At 46.7% G+C, this 23,661-nt stretch overlaps 1 protein-coding gene across 1 annotated transcript; it reads right to left on the bottom strand.

Annotated features, from left to right (window-relative positions):
- Positions 1-16,869: 16,869 nt before the first annotated feature.
- Positions 16,870-23,457, bottom strand: LOC131906443 (C-type lectin domain family 4 member K-like). Its single transcript, XM_059257080.1, has 6 exons — positions 23,379-23,457; positions 23,170-23,286; positions 20,963-21,337; positions 19,394-19,545; positions 17,791-17,909; positions 16,870-17,020 (listed from the first exon to the last, which is right to left on the bottom strand). Exons 1-6 carry the CDS (start codon positions 23,446-23,448, stop codon positions 16,870-16,872), a joined length of 984 nt encoding a protein of 327 aa, XP_059113063.1. The 5' UTR covers positions 23,449-23,457.
- Positions 23,458-23,661: the final 204 nt, after the last annotated feature.

Genomic DNA, 23,661 nt, shown 5'->3' with positions numbered 1-23,661 from the left:
CGCAAATGAAGTTCAGACCATCCCCCTACCTTGAGGCCTAGTTGCTCTCCAGAGCAATTGACTGAGAAAAAAAGAGATTTTTATGCTTCAAAGTAGAAGGTAGAACAACATTCCTGAGGAGGCAGAGAACCTCATGACAAGGAAGAAGAGGCAGGCATTTTTCTCTAGAGCAGACAGAATGGCTTGGCCAGAGAGAAGAGAGGATGACAGAGGTTCTGTAGATGATAAGGCAGAACTCTTGTAGGGTCCGTCAGTGTACCAGGACTAGAGAGTAGTAGAGATGGAGAATGAGGGAAACAGAGGACGAAGATGAGGCTGGAAGCATAAGAGCTTAGTTGTTAACAGGACTGTGAGAGAAAACTGGATGGAACTGAAGCTATATAGACAGGATTTCAGACCAGAGAAATAAAGTAGACAGGTAAAGAGCTTGGTATATCTAGAGTTATTCCTGCCCTGAATGCCTGATGGAGCTATAGTTGTATTGATAGAATTTTCTCTTAGAGGAATAAAGTTCACAGACAAAAGCATAGTGTACCTAGATTTTTTTCCCCTCAGATAACCCACGCCAGACATAGTGAAATCCCCAGACCCTGGGTATTCAATATTGCACTATCAAAGGAGGTCCAGGGAGCAGAGTGATGGGAGTACTGATTGAGGGAAGGGCACACTCAGTGTCTGGGAATAAGACTAATGGTATCTAGGGGAACTGTGGATAGCTCTGGTCCTATGTACACATGACATATGTGGCAGGGGGTGGACATGGGTCTAAAGAGGCATCTAGTCAGATGATGAGGTTCGATCATCTTAAGGAGTTTTACCTTCCTATGGGTTCAGGAAGGGGACTTCAGGCAGCAAAGAGGCTAGCAAGAGCATTCTGGGTGGCTAGGGAGATAAGTGCGTGCCACATAAGCATGAGTTCATATCTCCAGAATCCATGTAACATTGAGGTACAACAGCAGCCACCTATATTCCTAAGCTAAGGAGGCTTTGAAGCCAAAGCCAAGCTTTGAAGAAGCCTAAGAACCTTTGAACACTCTAAGAATCATGTACATTGTGGACTCTAGAGGAATATTTCTCAGAAGGTAGGAAAGAAAAGGGTGAGGAAGAAAGAAGGAAAAGAACAAGTGTGGTGCATTCCTGCTAAGCCACACCTGGCCTCGCTCCAGAGAGTGGCACCTCGCCCTGATCCATCTTCTGTTTAGCAGACACCTTCTCTTTCCCTTGTTGCCCTCTGTGTGACTTTTGTCTCAGACTTTCCCAAGGATACAATGGCCTGTGCAAAACTTGGTTCAGGAAACCAGAAAACCGTGGTACCCGAGAAATCGAGGAATTTGCACTTGGCCTTTTATTATTGGGAGCTCCTTTCAGATTGTTTTGAGCAGATGGAAATTAACTGGCTAAACTGTAATGGAGAGAAATAAAAATGCCTGAGGCTAAGAGAAGGTGCTTCAGTCCGTCGAGGCTGGACCCTCCTTCAGCCACAAAAGGCTAGATTCATTCTTTTGTGGGTTTTGTTGTTGTTGTTATTGTTTTCTGGTTTGGTTGGTTGGTTGGTTGGTTGGTTGATTGGTTGGTTTTGGTTTTTTCAAGACAGGGTTTCTCTGTGTAGTTTTGGTGCCTGTCCGGGATCTTGCTCTGTAGACCAGGCTGGCCTTGAACTCACAGAGATCTATCTGCCTGGCTCTGTCTCCTGAGTGCTAGGATTAAAGGTGTGCACCACTGCTGCCCAGCTAGATTCATTCTTAAGATGCCTCTGAGTCTTCTTTCCACAGACCCTCGAAACCATACACCCGTGACGTGACACACAGCAACAACAAGGAAGAAATGAAGGAGTTAGCACAAATAATTGGATGGATGGATGGATGGATGGATGGATGGATGGATGGATGGATGGATGGGTGGATGGATGGGTGGATGGATGGGTAAAAGATAACCACCTGGAGGCATAGGAGGAAGAGAAGCAAATGAGATAATGAATGGAAATCTGTAAATGGGTTAATGATTAGAGAGATGATAAATGGATGGATGGACAATGGGTGGAAAGATCAAATGGAAGATCAATGGACGCATGAATTGTAGAACAGTGGATGAATAGGAGAATAGAAGATCAGGGCGAGGCAAAAGATAGGTCGGATAATTTAAGAAAAGCTGGCAAGAAACAAGTCAAGCTAAGGCTGGGCATTTATAGTTAAGACTAAACCTCTGTGTGTGATTTATTTGGGATCTGGGTGGTGGTCCCCCCAAAAGAGAAAAAACAATCAACAACAGGCTTCCATCTATAAGCAGCCTTCTGCTGCCAGACAGGAGCCAGTGCCTCCTGATATGTCGGGTGGGCTATACCCTCTGAGCTGTGAGCCATAAGCCCTTCCTCCCTTAAGATGCTTCTTGTCAAATAGTTAATCACAGCAGTGAAGAGAGTAACACTAATAATCCAATGTCCTATCTAAGCCAAGCCACTCCAGCCCTCTGCTCCAAGCCCCATATCAACAACCTGGGCCCAAGGTCAAGAGGTGAAGAGAGTATGAGACCCTGGCAGAAGAGCCCAGGTATATTAGGGCGTTTGAGGGAAAAAGCTGCCACCCAACATATGGGACATCTGGTCCCTTCCTCCTCTTGCAAGACCTTGATTTTTCAACAGAGAACTGAATAAGGAAGGTGTGTGTATACACAATACATTTTTTCCAGCCATGATGAAGTATAAAATTAAGGCTAGAGAGGTGGCTCAGTGCTTGAGAGCACTTGTGTCTCTTCCTGAAGACCAGACTTCACTTCCAGCACCCATATTAGGTGGTTCCAACCACCTGTAACTCAGGATCCAAGGGATTCAGTACCTTCTTCTGGCCTCAGAGGACACCTGTGCACACACAGAGACAAACACAGAGTGACATGTGAATAAAAATAAAATAAATATTTTAAAAGAATAAAATTATTTCACTTGCAGGAAAATGGATACAACTAGAAAGCATCATATTAAATTAATTAGGTCAATTGCAGAAAATAGATCTATGTCTTCATTTGTGGAGCCTAGGTTTTATATAGCTATATAAAATCACATACATCCACAGATACATGTATACACACATATACATGGTTTGAAAGTAGAAGTAAATCTGTCTAAGAAGACAAAGAGTGACCCTCACCTGCAGAAATAAGAGTCCTGAATGATGAGGTGTCGAGTGGGAGGACCAAGTTTGAGGAATGAAGAAGAAAAAACAAGAGCTGGGACCAGGAGGTCTTGTACAAGTGATGACTTATGCCAAGACAGTTTATTTAAAAACACAACATCTTATATACTATTGCAGGGGTAAATGCCCAAGTCAGCAGAGAGCTAAGTCAGACAACATTGGTGAAGATAACCCAGGATATCTCAAACACAGCTGCCCTAGGACTCACAACCACAGTCCAGGGGGAAGAGTTAAATCTCCAGAAACTGCAACCTTGACTCTTTGGAGGCTCATTGGACCTTGCCAAGTCCACTCCTGGTCAAGGACACAGAATAGACATTCCCTTTGTCTTTCATCAAGGTCTCTGAAAAAGTCTTGGGTCAGTCAGTATGGCTTTCAAAAAAGGGGACCAGTGGAAATGGGAAGAACCAAAAAGAGAAGGTAAGGGGTTCAAGGAGAATATGCCCAGCATATGATACACACACACACACACACACACACACACACACACACACACACACACACAAAGCTTAAGTAACTTAATTTCTTTGTTAAATTTATTTATTTTCATTTCATGTGCATTGATGTTTTGCTTACATGTACGTCTGTGTGACAATGTCAGATCCTTGGAGTCACAGACAGTTGTGAGCTGCCATATGGGTGCTGCGAATTGAGCCCAGGTCCTCAGGAAAAGCAGTCAGTGCTCTTAACTACTGAACCATCTCTCTAGTCATTTAGTTTAATTTCTAATTATTAAGATGATTTTCTGTTGATCATGTTGGCACAAGCCTTTAATCTCCAAAGTCAGGAGGCAGAGATAGGAGGATCTTTATGAGTTCAAGGTAAGCCTGGTCTACATATTGAGTTTCAGGACAGCCAGGGCTATACAGTGAAACCCAGTCTCAAAACTATAAAAATTAAAAATAAATAAATAGTTGACTTTTCCCAATGGGAACAGATCTGTATGCTAAGTTAGAGATGGCCCCAGAGCTCCCAGGAGGCATCAGGGAGCCCCAGTGGGTTAGGGCCTCCTTTATGGGAAGAACAGGGTGGAAACATTTAGTCCAAATGGAAACAGGTTCAAGGTGGTGCTCTGATCTCTGAGCCAAAGGCTGACCAGTGTGAAAGGGCAAGAAGCAGGGAGTCTTGGCTTGTGCGCCACCTGGGGCTTCAGGAGAAAAAGTTCCAGGCCACAGAAAGTTTCATTTCCTACTTTACCCCCAGGAAGGAGTGAGTGCAAGCCTTCTTCCTATGGAATTCACAGAGCATCCCTACCTGCTGGCCCCTACCTGCTGCTCCCTACCTGCTGCTCCCTACCTGCTGCTCCCTACCTGCTGCTCCCTACCTGCTGCTCCCTACCTGCTGCTCCCTACCTGCTGGCCCCTACCTGCTGGCCCCTACCTGCTGACCCCTACCTGCTGACCCCTACCTGCTGGTCCCTACCTGCTGCTCCCTACCTGCTGCTCCCTACCTGCTGGCCCCTGGCCTCCTCCCTGAGAGGAGACAGACAGAACAAGGTGTCTGCTGTGGCCTTAGAGTCAAGGATCCAGTTCTCCAGCACTCTCAGGAGCAAACCAGCTCTTCCTAACCAGAGAGGAACTCTGCCTTAACCTCAAGAGACCAAAAATCACTCTGTGACGAGAAAAGAAATGACTGTGCCCATATTTCTGTTCCCCCTGGCTGTGTTCCTGGGTTTCTCAGACTTGTTCTGGGCAACGGCAGAGGAGAGACCAGCTTGGCCATTTCTTCCGTTCTCAAGATGAACTAGCCTTGTGCTTATAGATGGAGTATGGGCAAGATTGACAAGAACAGAAGCAAGACTCCAGGGTGTGGAGACAAGACTCAGTTGTAGAATGCTTGCCTGGCACACACAAAGACCTGGACCAGCACTGCATAAACCTGGCATGTAATGTAAAACCTGGCATGTAACTCCAGCGCTTGGGAGGTGTTGTGGTTATCAAGCAAACATGAAGGACACCAGACTGGACAGTGAGGTGAGACTGAGTACAAGTGAGGAGAGAGGAAGGAGGGAGAGAGGAGAGAGAGGAAGAGCATGTCAATACATGAGAGGAGATGGTCAGTCAGGAGTCCGACCCATCCCCAGACCCCTAGATAGAACACGATAGGACTCACCCAGCAGACTCCAGACAGCTGAGGGGTCCCAGTCCCCTCTGGGTGTGTCCAGTACTGGTAACAGGACAGAGAAATGAAGGAGAAGCTGATGGGTACTGGAGAGACAGCAGGAAACAGACAGCTCCAGACCCTGCCCTCAGAAGGAAGGGGAGACTGAAAGACTGAAGAAGATGGTCTCCACATGGACATCTCCGGGTCTCCGTTGGCCCTAGAAATGAGTCCCTCTTTTTATGGATTTACAAGGAACAGTGGCAGTGTGCCAGAGTACAGGTTCTTACTATCCTGTGACAAAGGACAGGGAAGAAATGTGAAGCTGGGTGAAAGTTTGTCACTGACCAGACTTGGCCACTCCCGGAAGTTCTCAGTTCATTTCCCAGGCTGTGTGATAAGGACCACCTGGAAGAGCGGGTGGTTGATCACCAGACAGTAGGGTTTGGGAGAGGGGCTAGGAGGTGGCCAGAAGAGACATCACTTATGCACAAGAAAACTGCCCATGAGACACCCCCAATAATGCAGGGACCCAGAAAAAAAACAAAACTGTGTCTAAAAGAATAAATAGTGTGTGTGTGTGTGAGAGAGAGAGAGAGAGAGAGAGACAGAGACAGAGACAGAGACAGAGACAGAGACAGAGACAGTGAGAGCTGGCTGGCCCGAGAGTTCAGGGGATCCTCCTGTGTCCGCCTCTCCTGTGCTGGGACTGCAGCTGTGCCTGATTCTATATGGGTGCTCGTTATCCACCTCTGGACTCATGTTTGAGCTGCAAGCATTTTCCCGGTGGACAAAGCCATCTCTGCAGACTCCTGAGTCAGCATTCTTTAAGTGTATGTGCTTACAGAAAACCACATGATGTTTCAATTAACTTCTAAAAGTCCTGTGGAATGAAAATATCCCAAGTTCTTTCCCCTGGTTTCTTTTCATTCTTCTCCTTAGACAGGGCCTCACTGTGTAGCCCTGCCTGTCCTGGAACTCACTCTGTAGACCAGGCTAGCCTTGAACTCACAGAGATCCACCAGCCCCTGCTGGTGGGATTAAAGGCGTGCACCTCTATACTCAGCTCCTCTAGCTTCTTCAAGCCTAGTCATCATGCACAGTTGCCACACCATGCAGCCACAGACCAGCTCCTCTCCATCTTGGCTCCTGTATAAATGTCACTTTGGCGTCCACTAATCAACCAGAACGTCATTTAGAATTTCCTCCACCCAGAAGTTGCAAAGATCAGATTTCTGCCTTTCCAAACAAGGAAACCTCATCTGCCATCTGGAGCGAGGCAGGTGATGGGGCTGGAGGAGGGGAGCACAGTGGGGAAAACAAGGAGGCCTTCATCTCAGACCCAAACTCAGCCTGTCACAGAAACCCAGAGAGGTGCTAATGTGATGGGAGTCTGAGCTTCTCTGATTTTCTTTTTTAGACCTGATATTCATGGTTTATTAATACGATCATGGAGGGTGTATCCTGCCTGAGATGCTGTCCACAGACAAGAAGAATCAAGCAAGAAGGCTGCTTCCAAGGAGAAGTGGCAGGAGACAGTGGATTTGTTCTCTAACCAGGCCGGGTCCCTCCATATCCAGGACTAGTGAGGTTAGGAGTCCAGAGCACCAGAGACCCCAGGTCCAGCTCTTCACTCTGCAGCCACAGCCTTTGTCTTCAGGACCACACAGAATGATCTGCCAATTATTGCCTGGAGGGAGAGAAGAGCAGGCAGGGAAACTGAGTGCATCTTCAGCCAGCATGGGAAGATGTCATAGAACACCCAAGGAACCCATGGGAGGGAAACTGTCCACCTGACCACACTGGTCAGGAGTTAGCACGAGCTCTTCAGCAAGGAGGAACCAACGCTGATGACAGCAAGAGCTGTGGCAAGGGTCCTGCCACCCATTCATTCAGATGTCATACTGCTCCTTTGGGGATGGTGGAATGAGAGCTAGTGGTCAATGTATAGTTACATGGTGAGTATGAATCACAAATGGCATGCTTTCTCAGGCCTCATGTGCAGTTTGGTGAAGTTACTTGGCCCTTGACCACAAAGATCTGGCTTGCTGATCACTTTGAGTTTCCCAAAGCTCAGAATAGGCAAAAGTGTCCAGCTCTGTGTACACCATTATGGTGGTATTTTATTTGTACTAAAATGTGATTTTAATTGTATGTTAATAAATAAAGTTGCCCAGGGGTCAAAGCTATTAGAGCCACAGCAAGAGCGTGGCGGTGGTGGCGCACACCTTTAATCCCAGCACTTGGTAGACAGAGCTAGGTAGATCTCTGTGTGTTCAAGGATACAGCCAGCATTGGAGACACATGCCTTTAATCTCAATACCAACCATAGAAGACCAGGAAGTCTCTACAGACAGGGAGTGACGAGGCAGTCATGTGTTTGGGTTTACAACCAATGAGAAGGCAGAACAGAAAGACTATATAAAGAAAAACACACAGGAAGTAGGTTCTTTTCGGAGAGCTCTCTTGGCTGAAGAGGATCGTTGAAGCAGGAAGGGTAAGGCTCTTAGCTCTGACCTCTTGGCTTTCTTCTCTGAATCGACTCTGTGTTTCTTATTTAATAAGACAGTTGGTTACATCTACACACCATATGCCATTAATTAAACCTAATTCCAAACCCAGAGAAAGAGTAGGGGCACCAGGCTAGAGAGATAGCTCAGAGGTTAAGAACACTAGCTGTTCTTCCCAAGGTCCTGAGTTCCATTTCCAGCAACCACATGGTGGCTCACAACCATCCAAAATGAGATCTGGTGCTCCTCTGGCATGCAGACATATATACAGAACTCTGTATACATAATAAATAATAAATCTAAAAAAAAAATAGTAGGGCCACCAAGACCATGAAGTCCTACAGTCTTACATCTGTGAGTTTGTCAACTTGACAGGATTTAGACTCTCCTATGAGAGCCAGATAGGTGACTCAGTGGGTGAAAGTCCTTGCATAGCAAGCCTGCACCTGAATCCAGAACCCACATCAAAAAGCCAGATGTGGTGGCACACGTCTGTAATCCCAGCAAGATGGGAGGCAGAGACAGGAGAATCTCCCAGAAGCACTTGGGCCAGCTAGCCTGGAATACAGAGCACAGCAAAAACAAGCAAACCCTTGCCTCCTTAACAATCTCTCTGTCTCTGTCTCTCTCTCTATCTCTCTGTCTCTCTCTCTCTCCCTCTCTGTCTCTCTCTCTCTCACACACACACACACTCACATACACACACACAATAATAAGAATGACAATAATAATAATAATGAAATATTTTAATGTAAAGGAGACACAACTCTAGGAGTGTCTGTGAACACATTAATCCTCTAGGGATTAATTAGGGCAGTAATTCTCAACATTCCTAAACGCTGCAACCTTTTAATACAGTTCCTTAAGGTATGGTGACCCCCAATCATAAAAATATTTTGTTGCTACTTCATAATTGTAACTTGCTACTGTTGTTACTCATAATATAAATATCTGATATGCAGGATATTTGTTATATGACCACCTAAGGGGCCATGACCCACAGGTTGAGAACCACTGCTCTAGAGGATGAACTGAGAGGATAAGGCCCACCCTCAAAGTAGAAATTACCTCCTAACAGATGTCCCAGCTATAAAGAAGGTTGAGAAAAACCCCATGTCACCAGTCTGCCTAGAGCAAGTGAGTCTATTGCTGCTGCCTCCATCCTCTGTGAGCATTGGACCCCTTCAGCCTTCCAGTGTGAACTCAATAGCAGCAGCCCTCCAGGGAGCTCCAGGTCTTGTACATTAGATGGGGACTGCTGAGCCTTGTGAGTGGAGCAGCTGCAGGGATCTCAGCCTCTCTATCTTGTAGGTGGTCACTGTTGAACTACCCAGATCCTGGATGTAAGGCAACCCAATCCTTTCAAAACATGGACACCTTCTTTTGGTTCTGTTTCTCCATAGTTCCCTAATTCAACATCCATATCCCAGCAGGACACCTGTCCTCTGCAAACTACAATTATTATGTCAATAAATTCTATAACCTCAACAAGTATCACAATTGGGTAGCAACTTAGGAGTATCTCTGTCACCTCAACAGTCAAGTAAAGGGAAATAATATGACATGGAAGAGGCTGGAGAGATGGATGAGTGGTTAAGAGCACTGGCTGCTCTTCCAGAGGACCTGTGTTTGATTCTCAGCACCCACATGGCAGCTCACAACCATCAGAACTCCAGTTCCAAGAGATCATCTCTCCTCTTCTGGCTTCTATAGGCACTGAGCAAGTACATGGTACAGAGACATGCATGCAAGCAAAACAAAATAAGAATTTAAAAATGAAAAATATGCATTACATGGAAATGCCTAAATCAGTAGCACTAAGCATGATGTGCCCCATGAGGTACCATGGAGGTCACAGGTGTCTGAAAGTATCTTGCTGCTCTAGCTCAGGGTTAAGGTCCTTTAACTAGTAAGGGAGAAAAGACATGAGCCATCTTGTGGCCACAAAGTTAGATGTTCTGGCTCAATCCATACCTTATCTGCCTTAGAGCCTCAAGAGTGCATATTAAGTCTTGAATAAGCAGTCCACCACCACCTATCAGCCACAGACCACAAAATACATTCCTAGGGGATCCAAACAGCTCTGGGAGACTCTCAACTTTATCACATGACTTCTGTGTACCAGGCCCAACATAGGTATGCAACAAGTAGCGGGAGGCAAAGGCAAGGAGTCCACTCTCAAGATCCTGCAAGGCCACTTCCTACCCACACCACAGGACAAGGAATGTGTTTCTCCTCAGGCCTCAGACTACCCAATAATGAGGCTTTTCTCCAGTGGTAGACTCCAGGAAGCAGAGAAGAGGCACTGGCTATGGATTTGAGATCAAAAGACTGTGACACTCTTAAATGCCATCTGGGAGACACAAAGTAAGGGAGCAATACAGAGACCCCAGAATGAGGTGTAGCCTGTGCCCCATACTACTAAGAGTTCTCTAGCCCCAGAATACGTTCATCCATTTGCACCAGTGCCACCAATAACAGGCCTTTGCTAGGTGGAAGTTCTGTCTGTAATCTCCAGAATGAAGAGTTCCTCTATGCTGGCCACAGAGGCCTGGCTGCCCACCCCCCACCACCACTACCACAAAGCCCTAAGTGAGCATGATTCCTCACCCTGAATGTGGCTCCTGATCACATTCTCAAAGCAGGTGACTTGCCAGGGAAAACCCCTGGGAACTGGGTACTTCCTTGGAGCAAGATCCATCCATGCCAGAAAGCCCACATGCTTGTCCACCAGTGACATGGTAGGAGAGTGACATATGTGTTTACAGGAAACAAAGTCCCTTTCCAAAGACAGGACCAAACTCTAGGGATAGGATGACATTTCTTGGGTTGTGAAGGCAGTGGGATATGTAGCAAAGGAGCAATAGGAACCAGTGGAGGTTGGATGGAGGGTGGCTGGGCAGGATTTGTGGAGGGATATTCTACATAAGGTTGTGGCATCTGGGGAAGCTCCTAGTTTTGGAAGTGTCTCTGTGACTAGCAGGCAATCTTGTGTAAGATTGTGTAAGAACCCTTTCTTCCTCCTGTCCATGCTTTTCCCATTTTATTGTTGTTAGAGTTGACACTAATGACTCTGTTTTGATTCTGACACCTTCATGAATCCTTCCCAGATACTTTCAGGTCTAGCTGTCATGATCTGTGATTCTGGGGCCATTCTTACTGAACAACCACAGTCTCCTTCTTCAGGTCCTAAACAATTGATAATAGCAAGCTTCTCCTGCAGAAAAAAAAGATATTAAGAGAGTAGAGACCTCTTTGTTTTTTATTTCTTTTGCTGTGGAGGTCAACAGACCCTGTTCTTGGCACAAAGCACCATGGATGTGTGACAAGGCATGCTGGTTATCAGTATAGATGTTTATGCCATAGCTATTTTCCCACCTTAGTGCCTGAGTCAAGGCTATCAGTTCTGCCTTTTGAGCTGATGTCTCTTGGGGAAGAGATTAGGACCAGCTTACCACCATGAGCATCACCACACCTGTTCCTGCATACCTAACCTCACCTTGTACATAGTGGCTCCCACCCAGTCATACCTGCCTTTCCCAGAGGCTGGTCTCAGAGGTCTGGTCGTCCATATTGCTGGTGGTCAATGACCTGGCCACAATTGTGGGCTGGTTGCTCTTCAGGGTCAGGAAGGAAGGAGACTGGGTTCAACACTGAAGAAGGTGAAAAACAGATCCTGGGTGCATCTAACAGGAGAGCTTGATAAGGGTGAGGCATGTGTTCCACATCCAGTGCTCAGAAGCTCTCCAAAGGAGCACTGTATGGAGTGAGGACTGGTGACAACCAGCTCCTGTCCCATGGTCAGTCTGTCAGTTTCCTTTAGCAATAGTGCATGATGGCAATGGTCCGGATGCACATGGCCATCCTGCTGCAGCAGGGTCTAGGCATTTAGATAAACAAGCCACAGGCCTTTTCCAGGGTCCCAAAGTCTGAGTCAGTACATCTTTGACCACTCCACTTTGTTTACCCAAAAATAAGTGAAAGTTTAGCAAAGTCAGGTAACCCTGATTGCTGAGCTGACATAAAAGCCTCCTTGAGGTTTTGGGTTTTCTACTTTTCTTTGATTCCCAGCTCAGGAGGCCATTTTCTCCTAGGCCCTAGTATAATAATTTTGCTATTTCTGCCAAGTTGGGTACCGTATTTACAGTATTCAACTGTGCCCAAAGAATTCTCTCACCTGCCTTTTATCTTGTGGCTTGGGGATGTTTAAGGTAGCTTGGATCCTGCTTGAGGACAGAGTCCTGTTGCCACCCTCTAAGCAATACCCCAGATAAGTTATCTTACTGGAGCACAATTGGGCCTATGGGACAGACATGCAGTAGTCCAGCTGCTGGAGCATTTTAAGGAGCTTTTTAAAGCATTTGAAGAGGTTTTTTTCTGCACTTTTTTGGGGTACGTACAGTGATGAGAAGATCATCCACAAACTGAAAGAGGGTGATCTTTGGGTGCCCTTGGAGGTACTCAAGCAGATTTGCACTAAGGGCTTCAAACAGAGTAGGGGAATTCTTAAACCCCTGCGGTAGTTGGGTCCAGGTCAGTTGGTCACTAAACCCTGACTTGGATCTGTCCATTCAAAAACAAATATAGGTTGGCTCATAGAGCCCTGGGGTACAGAGAAAATGGTATCTTTCAGGTGTATACAGTTTTCCTAGATCTAATAGGCTGACCAAAGTGTATTTGTTCGGCACAGATGGGTAGATAATTTCCATTCTCTTATTACTTGGCTTAAGTCTTGAACAGTGCCAGGCTTATCAACACGGAACAGTGGAGTGTCCCAAGGCAAGTGCTGGGGACCAAAATTCCTCAATCCCTAAGGCAGCTGCTGTGCTTTCTAATACCCACCCTAGCTTCTCTTGAGATGGGTACTGTTTAACACCTATAGGCAAGGCTGAGCTTGAGAACTGAACAATTGGCAGCTAATATGCAGTAAAAAGAAGGGTACCTAGAAACGTCTTACAATCAGCCCAGGTAAGTTGATGGGTAAAGAAAAGTTTCCAACAGGCTGATGAGAGCCTGAGGCTTCTCGCAGAATGGAGGGTTCTGGATCTTCCAGTTATACAAATCACTGGTCAAAAAAGGAGCATAAACTAGAAAAGAAGGTCTGGGCCTCTGCTCCCCATCAGCCCCTTCCTCTGGCAGAGATGGGCACCCACTAGAGGGTGCTTCTCTAAAAGGGCGAACAGCAGGGGTCTGGCTCAGCTGGGGTGGAGCATAAGCCAGCCCTCTCCTGGGGTGTGATATAAGGACAGATATAGAGAGATTCCTGGACTTCAGAAAGTCAGATTCTGAACTGGCTGGATGTTTGGATTGTGAGGTGAGGAAACCTCTGCTGCTAAAAACACCTCCTCTTCCTCCTCCTCCTCCTTCTCCTCCTCCTCCTCATCCTCATCCTCATCCCCCTCTCCTCTTCTTGTTCCTCCAGTACTAGAACAGAAAGTCCAGGCATTTTGCTTAGGTTTTCGCTCAGCCTCTGACTCATTGACTTGGTGACTCAGAGGAACCTTTTTAAGGGCCTAACATCTCTGCCAAGGAGGGGATTCAAGAGGAAGAAGAGGCAGCAGTTAGTGTAAGGAAACTGTCAGGGGAGCCAAGGTTCCCTGTGACTACTTGCTAGACTCTCTTGGCAGTTTGAGGGTCAAATGGCCTGGCATCAGGCCATCCCATATCAAAAGTGGGCCATTCTTATGCACAGAGTGAAGAACTGTCTAGATGACATCTTAGCTCTGTAGTCTGCCTTGCAGAACTCCTGGAAGTGTTGCAGCATGCAGTTCAAGGGCAACTTGGCTGTGCTCAGTCTAGTTCCTGTTTCTGCAAGAAAACGTATAAGCACACCAGAAACATGTCTGTGTGCCTGGAGACTGGGTCTGTGATCACTTCTGATCTCCCCTATGTCTCCCCAAATGTCCAGAACTCTAAAACGACTGATGATCGGTCCTATTTTAAGAATGCTTCAGCTGGCAATTCTTTTATTTGGTTTCTATTTTGCAAATTTGCAGTGATCACAGGCTAGAACTCCCCTAGGACTTCAAGTTCACAAATATGCCTGCCCCTAACTAGGGCTGTTCACCCCCAGGGACTCTGAGTTGTGGGACTTGCCCCCATCTAGGACCTGACCCCAACTAGTGACTCTAAAATTTGTGGCAGCTGTGGAATCAGGCTTCCCAGGGCCTCCAAGTCTGCCCCAGACTTGCCCTCACTAGGACCTATCCTGGACCCAGGTTCTGAATCTGTGTTCTCCCAAGATCTCGCTGGGGCCTCCAAATATTATGGAGCTTGAGACTATTGGGGGGAGAAAACACCATCCTCAATTCAGATTATTATTAGCCAAATTTATTAAAACTACTAGCAGGGCTGTAGTATCTAACCCAAATACAAGACATGCCACCCAGAGGCAGGTGAAGGAGGGGCTTTTAAAGGCAAAAGCAACAGAAGCTGTTCTGCTTGGCCAAGAGTAAGTGGTCAAGGAGACTTTAAAACAGTTCTTCAATATCTACCAAAGCAATGTACAGAAGCCAAAATATAGCAGTTAGTCATAGCATAACAACAGATGGTTACATCATAGCTGTGCATTTCTGAGGGGATATGGAGGAGCCAAGCTTGCAGGGAACTTATCTTCCAGAAGTTTGAGTCAGGAATAAAATGGCTATTAGGTATCAAGGTAGATGGCAAGCACAAAATGGAGTTTCTTTAGCCATCACATTGAAAACTAAATGGAAGACAGCTGGTTCCATGGTGGGGTGCTAGACAGATGGGGAAACTTTCAGCAGGTTACTGGTAAGAGCAAGGGGCCTCAGGCTGAGGTCTTTGGAGACCTGGGAGGCTCAAAGATGTCCTGACCCTAAACACAAGCCTACAGCCTGGTGTGGTGGGGCACACTTTTAGTGCAAGTGCTGGAGAGGTGAGAGCAGAGACAGGCAGATTTCTGTGAGTTCCAGGCCAAGCAGGATCACGTAGAAAGACCCTGTCTCAATAAATAAAACATAAAAACAAAAGCTCTGCTTTCTACTCTCCCTCCCTCTCACTCCACAGTACCCTGCTGACTGAACTCTTAAGAAGGGAATGTCTCACCGGGTTGTGGTGATGCAACCCTTTAATCCCAGCACCCGGGAGGCAGAGGCAGGGGAATCTCTGTGAGTTCAAGTCCAGCCTGGTCTACAGAGTTAATTCCAGTACCAACAGAGCTACACAGGTAAACGCTGTCTCAAAAAATAGAAATAAAAAATAATGGAATGAAGGAAGAGAGAGAGAGGATGGAGAGAGGGAAGGAAGGAAGGAAGGAAGGGAGGAAGGAAGGAAAGAAGGGAGGGAGGGAGGAAGGAAGGTTTCTCCTGAGATTCCTCAATGGAGTCCTGCTCACACCACCTGCATTCTCTCTGCTGCCCCCTGTTGGTGGACCCTTGTTTTCAGGCCTTGGTCTCAGGATTCTAGCTCATGTCTTGGAAACCCAGACTCTGTGAAGAATGAGGACCTCACCAAGGTTCCCCTGGGAACACAGCTAGAGAACAGAAGAGTAAATACCCAGAAGCTCCAAGAGACACATTTTTTCAAACCTTACCATAACTAATTCACATAAAAACTGAAGATAAGCCCTGCCCGTGGTTATTGGCATTTTTAGGGCCAGACAGCCCTTATTCTTTATTTTTTATCCTCTATCTGAATGTACCCCAAGACGACATGTTCTTTTAGGTTCACAGTGGCCACTGAGAGTGAAAAACTGCACTCCAAGCCTTTGAGCCAAGAGGTGTTTAAAGCAGAGGGGACTTTGTCCGCACAGGGCATAGCAAGAGAGGGAACACAATGGAGAGGAGAGGTAGGAGACCCAGACTGCTGTGGTGGAGGGGTACTGATCATGTGATGGCCTGGTGGCATGAGGAAGGGGAGCTCAACCAGAGACTCAAAAGAAGGCAGAGGACCTGCCAGTCCCGACCTGCACTGGGTTAGCTCAGTCAAGAGAAATGGGGATTCAAACCTCAGAGAAAGTGGATAAAGAGGTGATGGAATATGGTGTGGACAGGGTGACCAAAAACAGCAATTCCCACAGAAAACAGCCAGAGGCCCCTGCCAGTGCTCCTAAATAGACATATGGGAATTGTGGTCTCAACTAGAGAGAGCCTCATGGCAATATGGGAAGAATCCCTTAGTTACCCTGAAGCAAACCATCCCCTCTGCCAAAACAGGATCTTGTATATCAGGCTGGCCTCAAACTCACTATGTAGCTGAGGATGACCTTGAGCTTCTGATTCTACTCCTCCACCTCCTCACTGCTGGGATCACAGGTATGCACCACCACACCTGTTGTGTGGTCCTGCAGCTCAGACTCGGGATCACTAGTACCAGAAGAGCACTTTACCCTCTGAGCCACACTCCAGCCTTCTGATGTACTTTTGTATTTTGTTCTTTTCTTCTATAATTTAAATTTACAGGACTGAAGAGATGGGTCATCAGTTAAGAAAAATTACTACTCTATCAGAAGGCCAGGGTTTGGATGTCAGCACCCATATTAGGTGGTTCATAAACATCTGCAAACATCTGCTTTAGGGGATTAGACACCCTCTTCTGAACTTGTGAACACACACACTCATGTCAAAAAAAGTAAGTCTTTAAATTTATTTGCAATGGACATATAAAAACATGAAATATTTACACACTTTGAGAGTAGCATGAGGTGTTCTAATGCATGTATAAAGTGTATAGTGTTTAAATTGGGCTAAACATGTCTGTGTCCTCAAACACTGGTTATGTTTGAATGTAGTTTTTATATATGGTCAGCAAAAGCTTCTTAGAAGGATCAAGAAAACACAAACAAAATGTTCTGCAGATGTCAGGGTACTGACCTGCCTCACCTGGGCAGCAGAAACATCTACATCTTCTCCATTTTCTAGCCCATTTAAACCAACCCAAGGCTCTCCAGGGACAGAGATCCCAGCCAAGACAGATGGACAACACGATATGTTTGGGACATTTACAAGCAAGAAAAACGTAAGGCGCAACCCAATCTTGGTGTGTCAGGAAGAGAGCATCTCCTGAAGCAGGATCACTGTTGAACACAAATGCTCAGCTCAGGGCCAGGCCTGTCATGGGACTTCCTGGATGCGGGGTCGCTTACAGACGAAAAGGAACTTAGAGTCACAGGAAGCATCATTCCAGGCCCGGGGGGAGGACACCCTGATATTGACACAATGTTCATTGTTCCCAGTATTGTTGGGTTCACCTGGAATCCAGAACCTACCAAGGGAGAAAACAAAGACACTTTATTCACCTGGCAGAAGGGGGCCTTGCACTGCATCTACAGCATCAAGTAAACTGGCATGGTGGCATATGCCTTTATCCCAGCACTCAGGAGGTAGAAGCAGGAGGACTAATGTCAATCTAGGCTACAGAGCAAGTTCCAAGCCAGCCGGAGACACATGAGATACTGTCTTAAAAAGTAGGTATTTTAGACACCTCAGTGGGTTAGGACCCTGGCAAGCAAAACTGATGGCCTGAGACTAATCCCTAGGACTCATATGACAGGAAAGAACAGACTACGACAAGTTGTCCTCTGACCTCTACACAGATGTGACACATGTTCTCACACGAACACCATGTACAACAAACAAAAATAAATAAATAATTTTGATGGACTGCCTCAATCCTGATGTTCATCCTTGGAGACAATACTGCAAGGTGTTGCTCTCAACCCTAATGACATGAGTACAACTAAGCCTGTTGCTGCATCCCTGCCCCCTCCTCTCAAGGCTCTCACAATTCCACATCATATAGGCCTGGACTTGGGTCAGTTGTTCACCCCAGCTGGGCAGAACATCTTGCTGCCAAGACCATAGGACATCAGGTTCCTAACTGGCCCCAGGTACCACCCAGTGAGCAGCAGCAGTTAGCTGGGTGTCTACTCCAGCTGCCACTGTGCTAGAAAAGGACAGTGCACAGCCCTGTGTTCATGGGAACTCTCCACCCAGCAAGCCAGGCTGGGGGGAGGCCACAGCGGACTCACTCACCTCTCATTTTGCTTCATGTTAAATGATGTTTCATCCACCCAGTACCAGTCCCCTTCATTCCCTGCCTTGGTGAGACCAATCCAGAGTGGAAGCCCATTTGCTGCCTTGTAGAGAAATTCCTGTGAGAAACACAGAGTAAGTGAGGGCATGACACTACCACACCTCTGAGTACCTACCTGTGGGGTACTCTACACTTGTGCACAGCAGCAACCCCTGAACTTGACGGTGCCCCAAGAGACTCATAGAATCACTGGTACCGCATCTTCTCTCAATGCCTCATTGCCCGAGATGGAGCCCAGAGCCCACTTCCAAGTCCTAGATGCTCTTTGTTTGTCAGCTAGCAACTAACAACTTGGAACCTGTGCTCTCTAGTGAGGTGCAGGAGAACAAGGGAGACACAGCCTGCCAAGCATGGCAGCAGATGCCTGCAATCCCTGCACTTTGGAGTCTGAAGCCAGGAAATTAAGAGTTCAAGGCCAATCTTGAGTTACGTACTGAGATCCTGACTCAAAAGAAAAACAACCATAAAACAGAAATGGAGGAAAGGAAGAAAGGAAGGAAAGAAGGAAGGAAGGACAGAAGGAAGGAGGGAAAAAAAAGAAAATTCAGCTAAACATCAAGGGAACAGCCTAATGGTAATATCTAAATTACATGATTAACTTTACCAGAGACTAGAAGACCCCTATGCCTCCCTCCTTTACCCTCCAGGGCAGGCACTATTTCATCAATTCACTTAAGGTGAGGCCTGGGAAAAGTAAGTCATCTCCCCAAGCTCCAGGACAAATATGATGGCAGACTGTGACACTCGGAATCACTCTGCTTCACTCTCAGATCAATGAACCCATCTACACTCTGTCACAAGGAGGGAGGCCTCGAGGATCCTGGGATATCATTAATGTTGTTCAAAAATTATTTCTATTCTCTGGCACATGAAAAGAGCGCCCCCTGGCCGCCCTCTTTGAAGCTAGCAGGGTTGTGGGAATGGCTCTTGCTAGGGACATGTGAACAGAAATGACATGTTAGCTGAGTGTAGGATTTTAACATCAATGAAGCTGGCAGTGTCTCCTTGCTGCTTTAGCAACTGTGATGTGTGATGAAATAAACCCTCCTATGGCTTAGGTCCTTGATACCCACAATTAAGAGGACACCTGCTGTCCCTCAAAGATGTGCAGTATACATGAGAAATAAACCTTCAAGGGTATGAGCCTAGGGAGATGTCCCAGTGGGTAGGAGAACTTGCTACTCAAGCATGAGGCTCTGTGCTCAAATCCCTGGCACCCATATAACCCCAGCCTGTGGAAGGACGAGACACAGGATCACTGGGACTTACTTGCTAGCTACCAGTGAGTGCTCAGGAAATGAGACAGAGTGATCTAACAGAACAATTGATGTCCTCCACATATGCATGGGTGCACGTTCCTGACCCATGCACACACAACACACATACACACACACACACACACACACACACACACACACACACACAAAAGAAATGAGCCTTCATCCTTACATCATCTACTGTTAAGGATTTTTGTTACTGCAGCAAACTCCTGCCCAGCCTCTCTGACATGCCTTCCACAGAGTCTGTGATGATTGCACTCACTTGCTCTGATTCTGAGGTCACTGAGGTCAGATGAGCTTCCTTAGAAATGCAGAACTGTTCTGCACTGTACCAGGACTTTGGGGCGTGTGAAAAGTAATAGAAGTTCCCCCCGAAGTACTTCCAGCCTCGAGACATCATCTCCAGAATGTCACCTGGAAAACAAAGGCTGAGGTAACAGCAGTGCTCCACATTCTTCTGCATCCTGACTGGCATGGGGTATTTGATGGAATCCTGGGGACAGCAGTGAATGGATCCAAGGGTCCTTAGGTTCCCAGTGTCAGAGACTGGGCACACTCTATTGGAACCCTAAAGGTCTGAGACTTGTGATAGACCCTCTGGTGGTAGAAAAGGCACAAGGACAGGGAGGGGAGAATATGAGAGGAACACAAGGGCCATTACCCCTGGGCCCTGGCTCACAGTAATGAACTTCATGGGAAGAGGCAAGATCCAGGCCATGCGTGCATATTATATTAGTGGAACGTCATTATGTGAGCTAATGGGAAGCTGTCTCTGGAGGGGAGCTGCCCACCCCTCCCAATTTCATACCCAAGCATGTTTGTCTCAAAGTCCCCTCTAAGGAGAGAAAGCTCAACCTGGAACTCCAGCTGTCTGCTTCAAATTCCCCAGGCAGTTTTTGCTGGATATTCGTAGCTACCCACTTGATGATGTCACCTTCCAGCTGTTATTTGTTCTTTTACTTGAAAGCCTTACCCAAGGGGACACTCTGCTCCTCAGGGACTCTCCATCAGGAACTCCAACCAAGGGTCTCAGCCGGGTTTCCCCAGTTGATTTCTGCTGGATGTTATGAGTGCCCAACTAGATGTTTTGCTATATCTATCTATCACCTATGTGTCTGTCTGCCTGTCTATCAGTCATCTATCCATCTCTCATTTGTTATTCATTCTTTTATTTATAGTTCACTATATACTTAATAAACTCACTCTCTCAAAACCTAAAATATGGCTCTTTTCCAGAAGTACAGAACACCAGGACAGACTCCCTAATGTTTCTACACTCTGTACCTTAGTGTAGAGACCCAAGCTAGGTCTGGTGTTTTTTCTCCTCACTGCCCCAAGTTCTCTGAGACCAATGGTTAAGGCCTACTGTGGTGGTTTGAAAGAAAATGGCCCCCAAAAGGAGTGACACTATTAGGAGGCATGGCCTTGTTGAAGGAAGTGTGTCACTGTGGAGGTGGGCTTTGAGATGTCTTTTTCTCAAGCTTCCCTCAGTAGGGAAGTCAATAGACTGTCTATTGCCTGCCTATCAAGATGTAAGGACTCTCAGCTCCAGCACCATGTCTGCCTGCATGCTGCCATGCTCCTTTTCATGATGACAATGGACTGAACCTCTGAATCTGTAGTCAAGTCACCCTCAATTAATTATTTTCTTTATAGTAGTTGTCTCTTTACAGCAATAGTAAACCCTAAATAAGACACCTTCCTTGTTAACTTTCCAGCCTACCCCCTTCCCTGTCCTCTGTCTACCCACAAGCTAGCTGGCCTCCTGTCCAAGACAGGTAGAGTTTTATGGCCACTGGTCAGCCTGCAGGGTGATCTTCTCTTTACTTACTCTGTCTTTGGAGTACTTTGATGACATTCTCCAAGCTGCTCTGCAATCCTCGGACCCTTGCATTCAAGGTGCTGGCTTTATCCAGATCTCTTTGCAGATCTGGGAGTTTGGAACTGAGATTATCAACATCCACCCATCTTCTTGTTAACGCACTAATCTGAGCACTGGCTTGTTCCATGCTGATCCTCAAAGACAAGATCTGAGAATGCACTTTTGTGAGGCTGGTGTTCAGTGTGTGCATCTGAACTTCAGCCTTTTCCACACGGCCTCTGTCCTTCTCAAGAACAGAACCCAGGGTGCTGATATTGTCCACACGACCTCTCAACATCTCAGCATCACTCTTCATATCCAATATTTTTTCCATCAACCTGGGATCTGGATTTGAAAAAGTCCAGAGGTCAGTTGAAGGGTTTCTAAGCCACAGAGGTAGGGTGTTGTCCCAAGGAAGGGAAAAATGCAGGATCAAGCTTCCCAAAGGACCAAGACAGTCCAAGGAGCTGCCACCTACTCTCCACTCATTAATATACACATCTGTACACCATGTGCCACCATCTGTCGGGAATGCTGGTTGGCACAGGCAGGGAGGAGACCAAGAGGACTCATGAACAAGCAGAGGGAGAGCCCAGCCTTGAAATTCCTTAGTATTGCTGGGTAGTGGTGTCGGACGCCTTTAATCCCAGCACTCGGGAGGCAGAGGCAGGCAGGTCTTTGTGAGTTCGAGGCCAGCCTAGTCTACAAAGCGAGTTCCAGGAAAGGCACAAAGCTACACAGAGAAACCCTGTCTCAACAAAGCAGAAAAAAAAAAAAAAAGGAATTCCTTAGTATGGCCAGGGTGAACTTGGTAAAGGGGCACCCGTAGCCACTCCCTCATTATTCCATCACTGAGTCCCCTCTGAGCCTATGAGTTAGTCCCCAGCCATCTCCTGTCAGAGACACAGCCACCAGCAAGGGCAGCACACCCCTCCCTCGTCTGCCCACAGGCTGCTCTATGGCCAAGGGCAGGGCTATATCTATGCAGACTCCAGAACACATGGGAGGGATATTAAGCTATTTCTGCCCTTCCCTGTACCTATATTTCATACTCTACTAGGATCATAGGCATGGGAACCAAAACTCACCAATAATTATCAAAAGAGTCCTGTGGGACTTAAATGACTCAGTAGGAAGAATACTATTCTTGTTGAAAACCTGAGTTAATTTCCCAACACAATATGGCAGGTCATAGCTGTCCATAACCTCAGTTATAAGGAAATCCGATGCCCTCTTCTGTCTTTGGGCAATAGGGCATGTCGTGTACAAACACGAAGCAAACATTCTAGGGATGTAGTATGCATACATGCAAGCAAAACATTTGCATACATAAAATAAAATACGAGGTTTTCCAAAAGAGTCCTATGAAAAAGGCAGTGCCAGAAACCAGAAACAGGCATGGTATCACACACCTTTTACCACAGCAGAGGCAGGTAGATCTCAGTGAGTTTCAAGCAGGTCTGACCCAACTGAGTTCCAAGCCAACCAGGGCTGCATAGTGAGACCTTCTTTCAAATAAGAGACAAAGACAGAGAGAGAGAGAGAGAGAGAGAGAGAGAGAGAGAGAGAGAGAGAGAGAGAGAGAGAAGTGAGGGAGAAGATAAGGTCAAGGTCAGTATTGGGGCCTAGAAAAGGTGTGACTGAGAATCTGAGACCACACAGGTAGGCCTTGAAAAGAGAAGACAATCCCTCCCTATACTTCTAGAGACTTGGCAGAAGGGAGAAAGGTGTGACCACAGCAGAGACCTAGAAGCTTCTAGAAGAGGACCAAGCATGGACATACAAGAGAGTGAGGAGACTGTCTGCTGGTTTGGCCAAGTTCTCTATCTGCTCAGTGGAGAAATCTGTCCCTAGTAGGGTCAGGAGACATCACACTCACTCTTGGGAGCTATCCTCAAGGCTTTGAATCCAAGGGTCTCAGAGCTGTGAGTGACAGGATGCTAAGGGAGGCAAGGGCAGAGATGTAAAACTTGGTGACTGTTTCCTTAATACTGAAGAGTACCCCTGAGAACAGATCTTTCCTAATGTCAGTCAGAAAATCCTCCAAGAAACCTGGGATAGAAGCAGCAACAGGTCAGCTTCCAGAAACATCAGCAAAATTCCTGAAACATCATACACTGAAGATACCAAGGACAGTAGCAAAAAGGGTTTGGGTATCTGGGGACCTGGTGACTTACAGAAAATAGCTTGAAGCACAATAGAGGTGACCAGCACCAATGCCAGACAGATGAAGGCCACACGGAGGCTGAGAGGTTTCCTTAGGACTGGAGACTGATCATGCTTGGGAGGAGGCTCTGGAAAGAGACACAGAAGTTTGTTAAGGGTCAGTGAAGAGTGGTGATGGGCATAAGCACCAAGTGGGCATGGAGCAATAGCTGGCACTTGCCTGGAGGCCAGAGGGAGATGTTCTGCTTGTCCACTGTGAAGTGTGCATCAGGGGCCTCCCTCTCCTTCATCTCCACCTCTGGCACAGGAGCTTCTGGTTGCCTGTCTCCTCAAGGGCCTTTTATCTGGAAAGAAATGGGAAATGAGTTTCAAAACAGGTAACTGTGTCATGCCCAAGTTCCCTGTTCTTGGTTAGACACTTTGCCAGGCTGAGGCCACAGCCCAAAAACCCAGGCTTTGGTTATGGTGGGTGGCACCTGGCTTGTTCCCTGGGACACAGACAT

Source organism: Peromyscus eremicus, chromosome 3, assembly GCF_949786415.1.
Source record: "Peromyscus eremicus chromosome 3, PerEre_H2_v1, whole genome shotgun sequence".
NCBI lineage: Eukaryota > Metazoa > Chordata > Mammalia > Rodentia > Cricetidae > Peromyscus > Peromyscus eremicus.
This window is presented reverse-complemented; position numbering and strand designations above follow the sequence as displayed.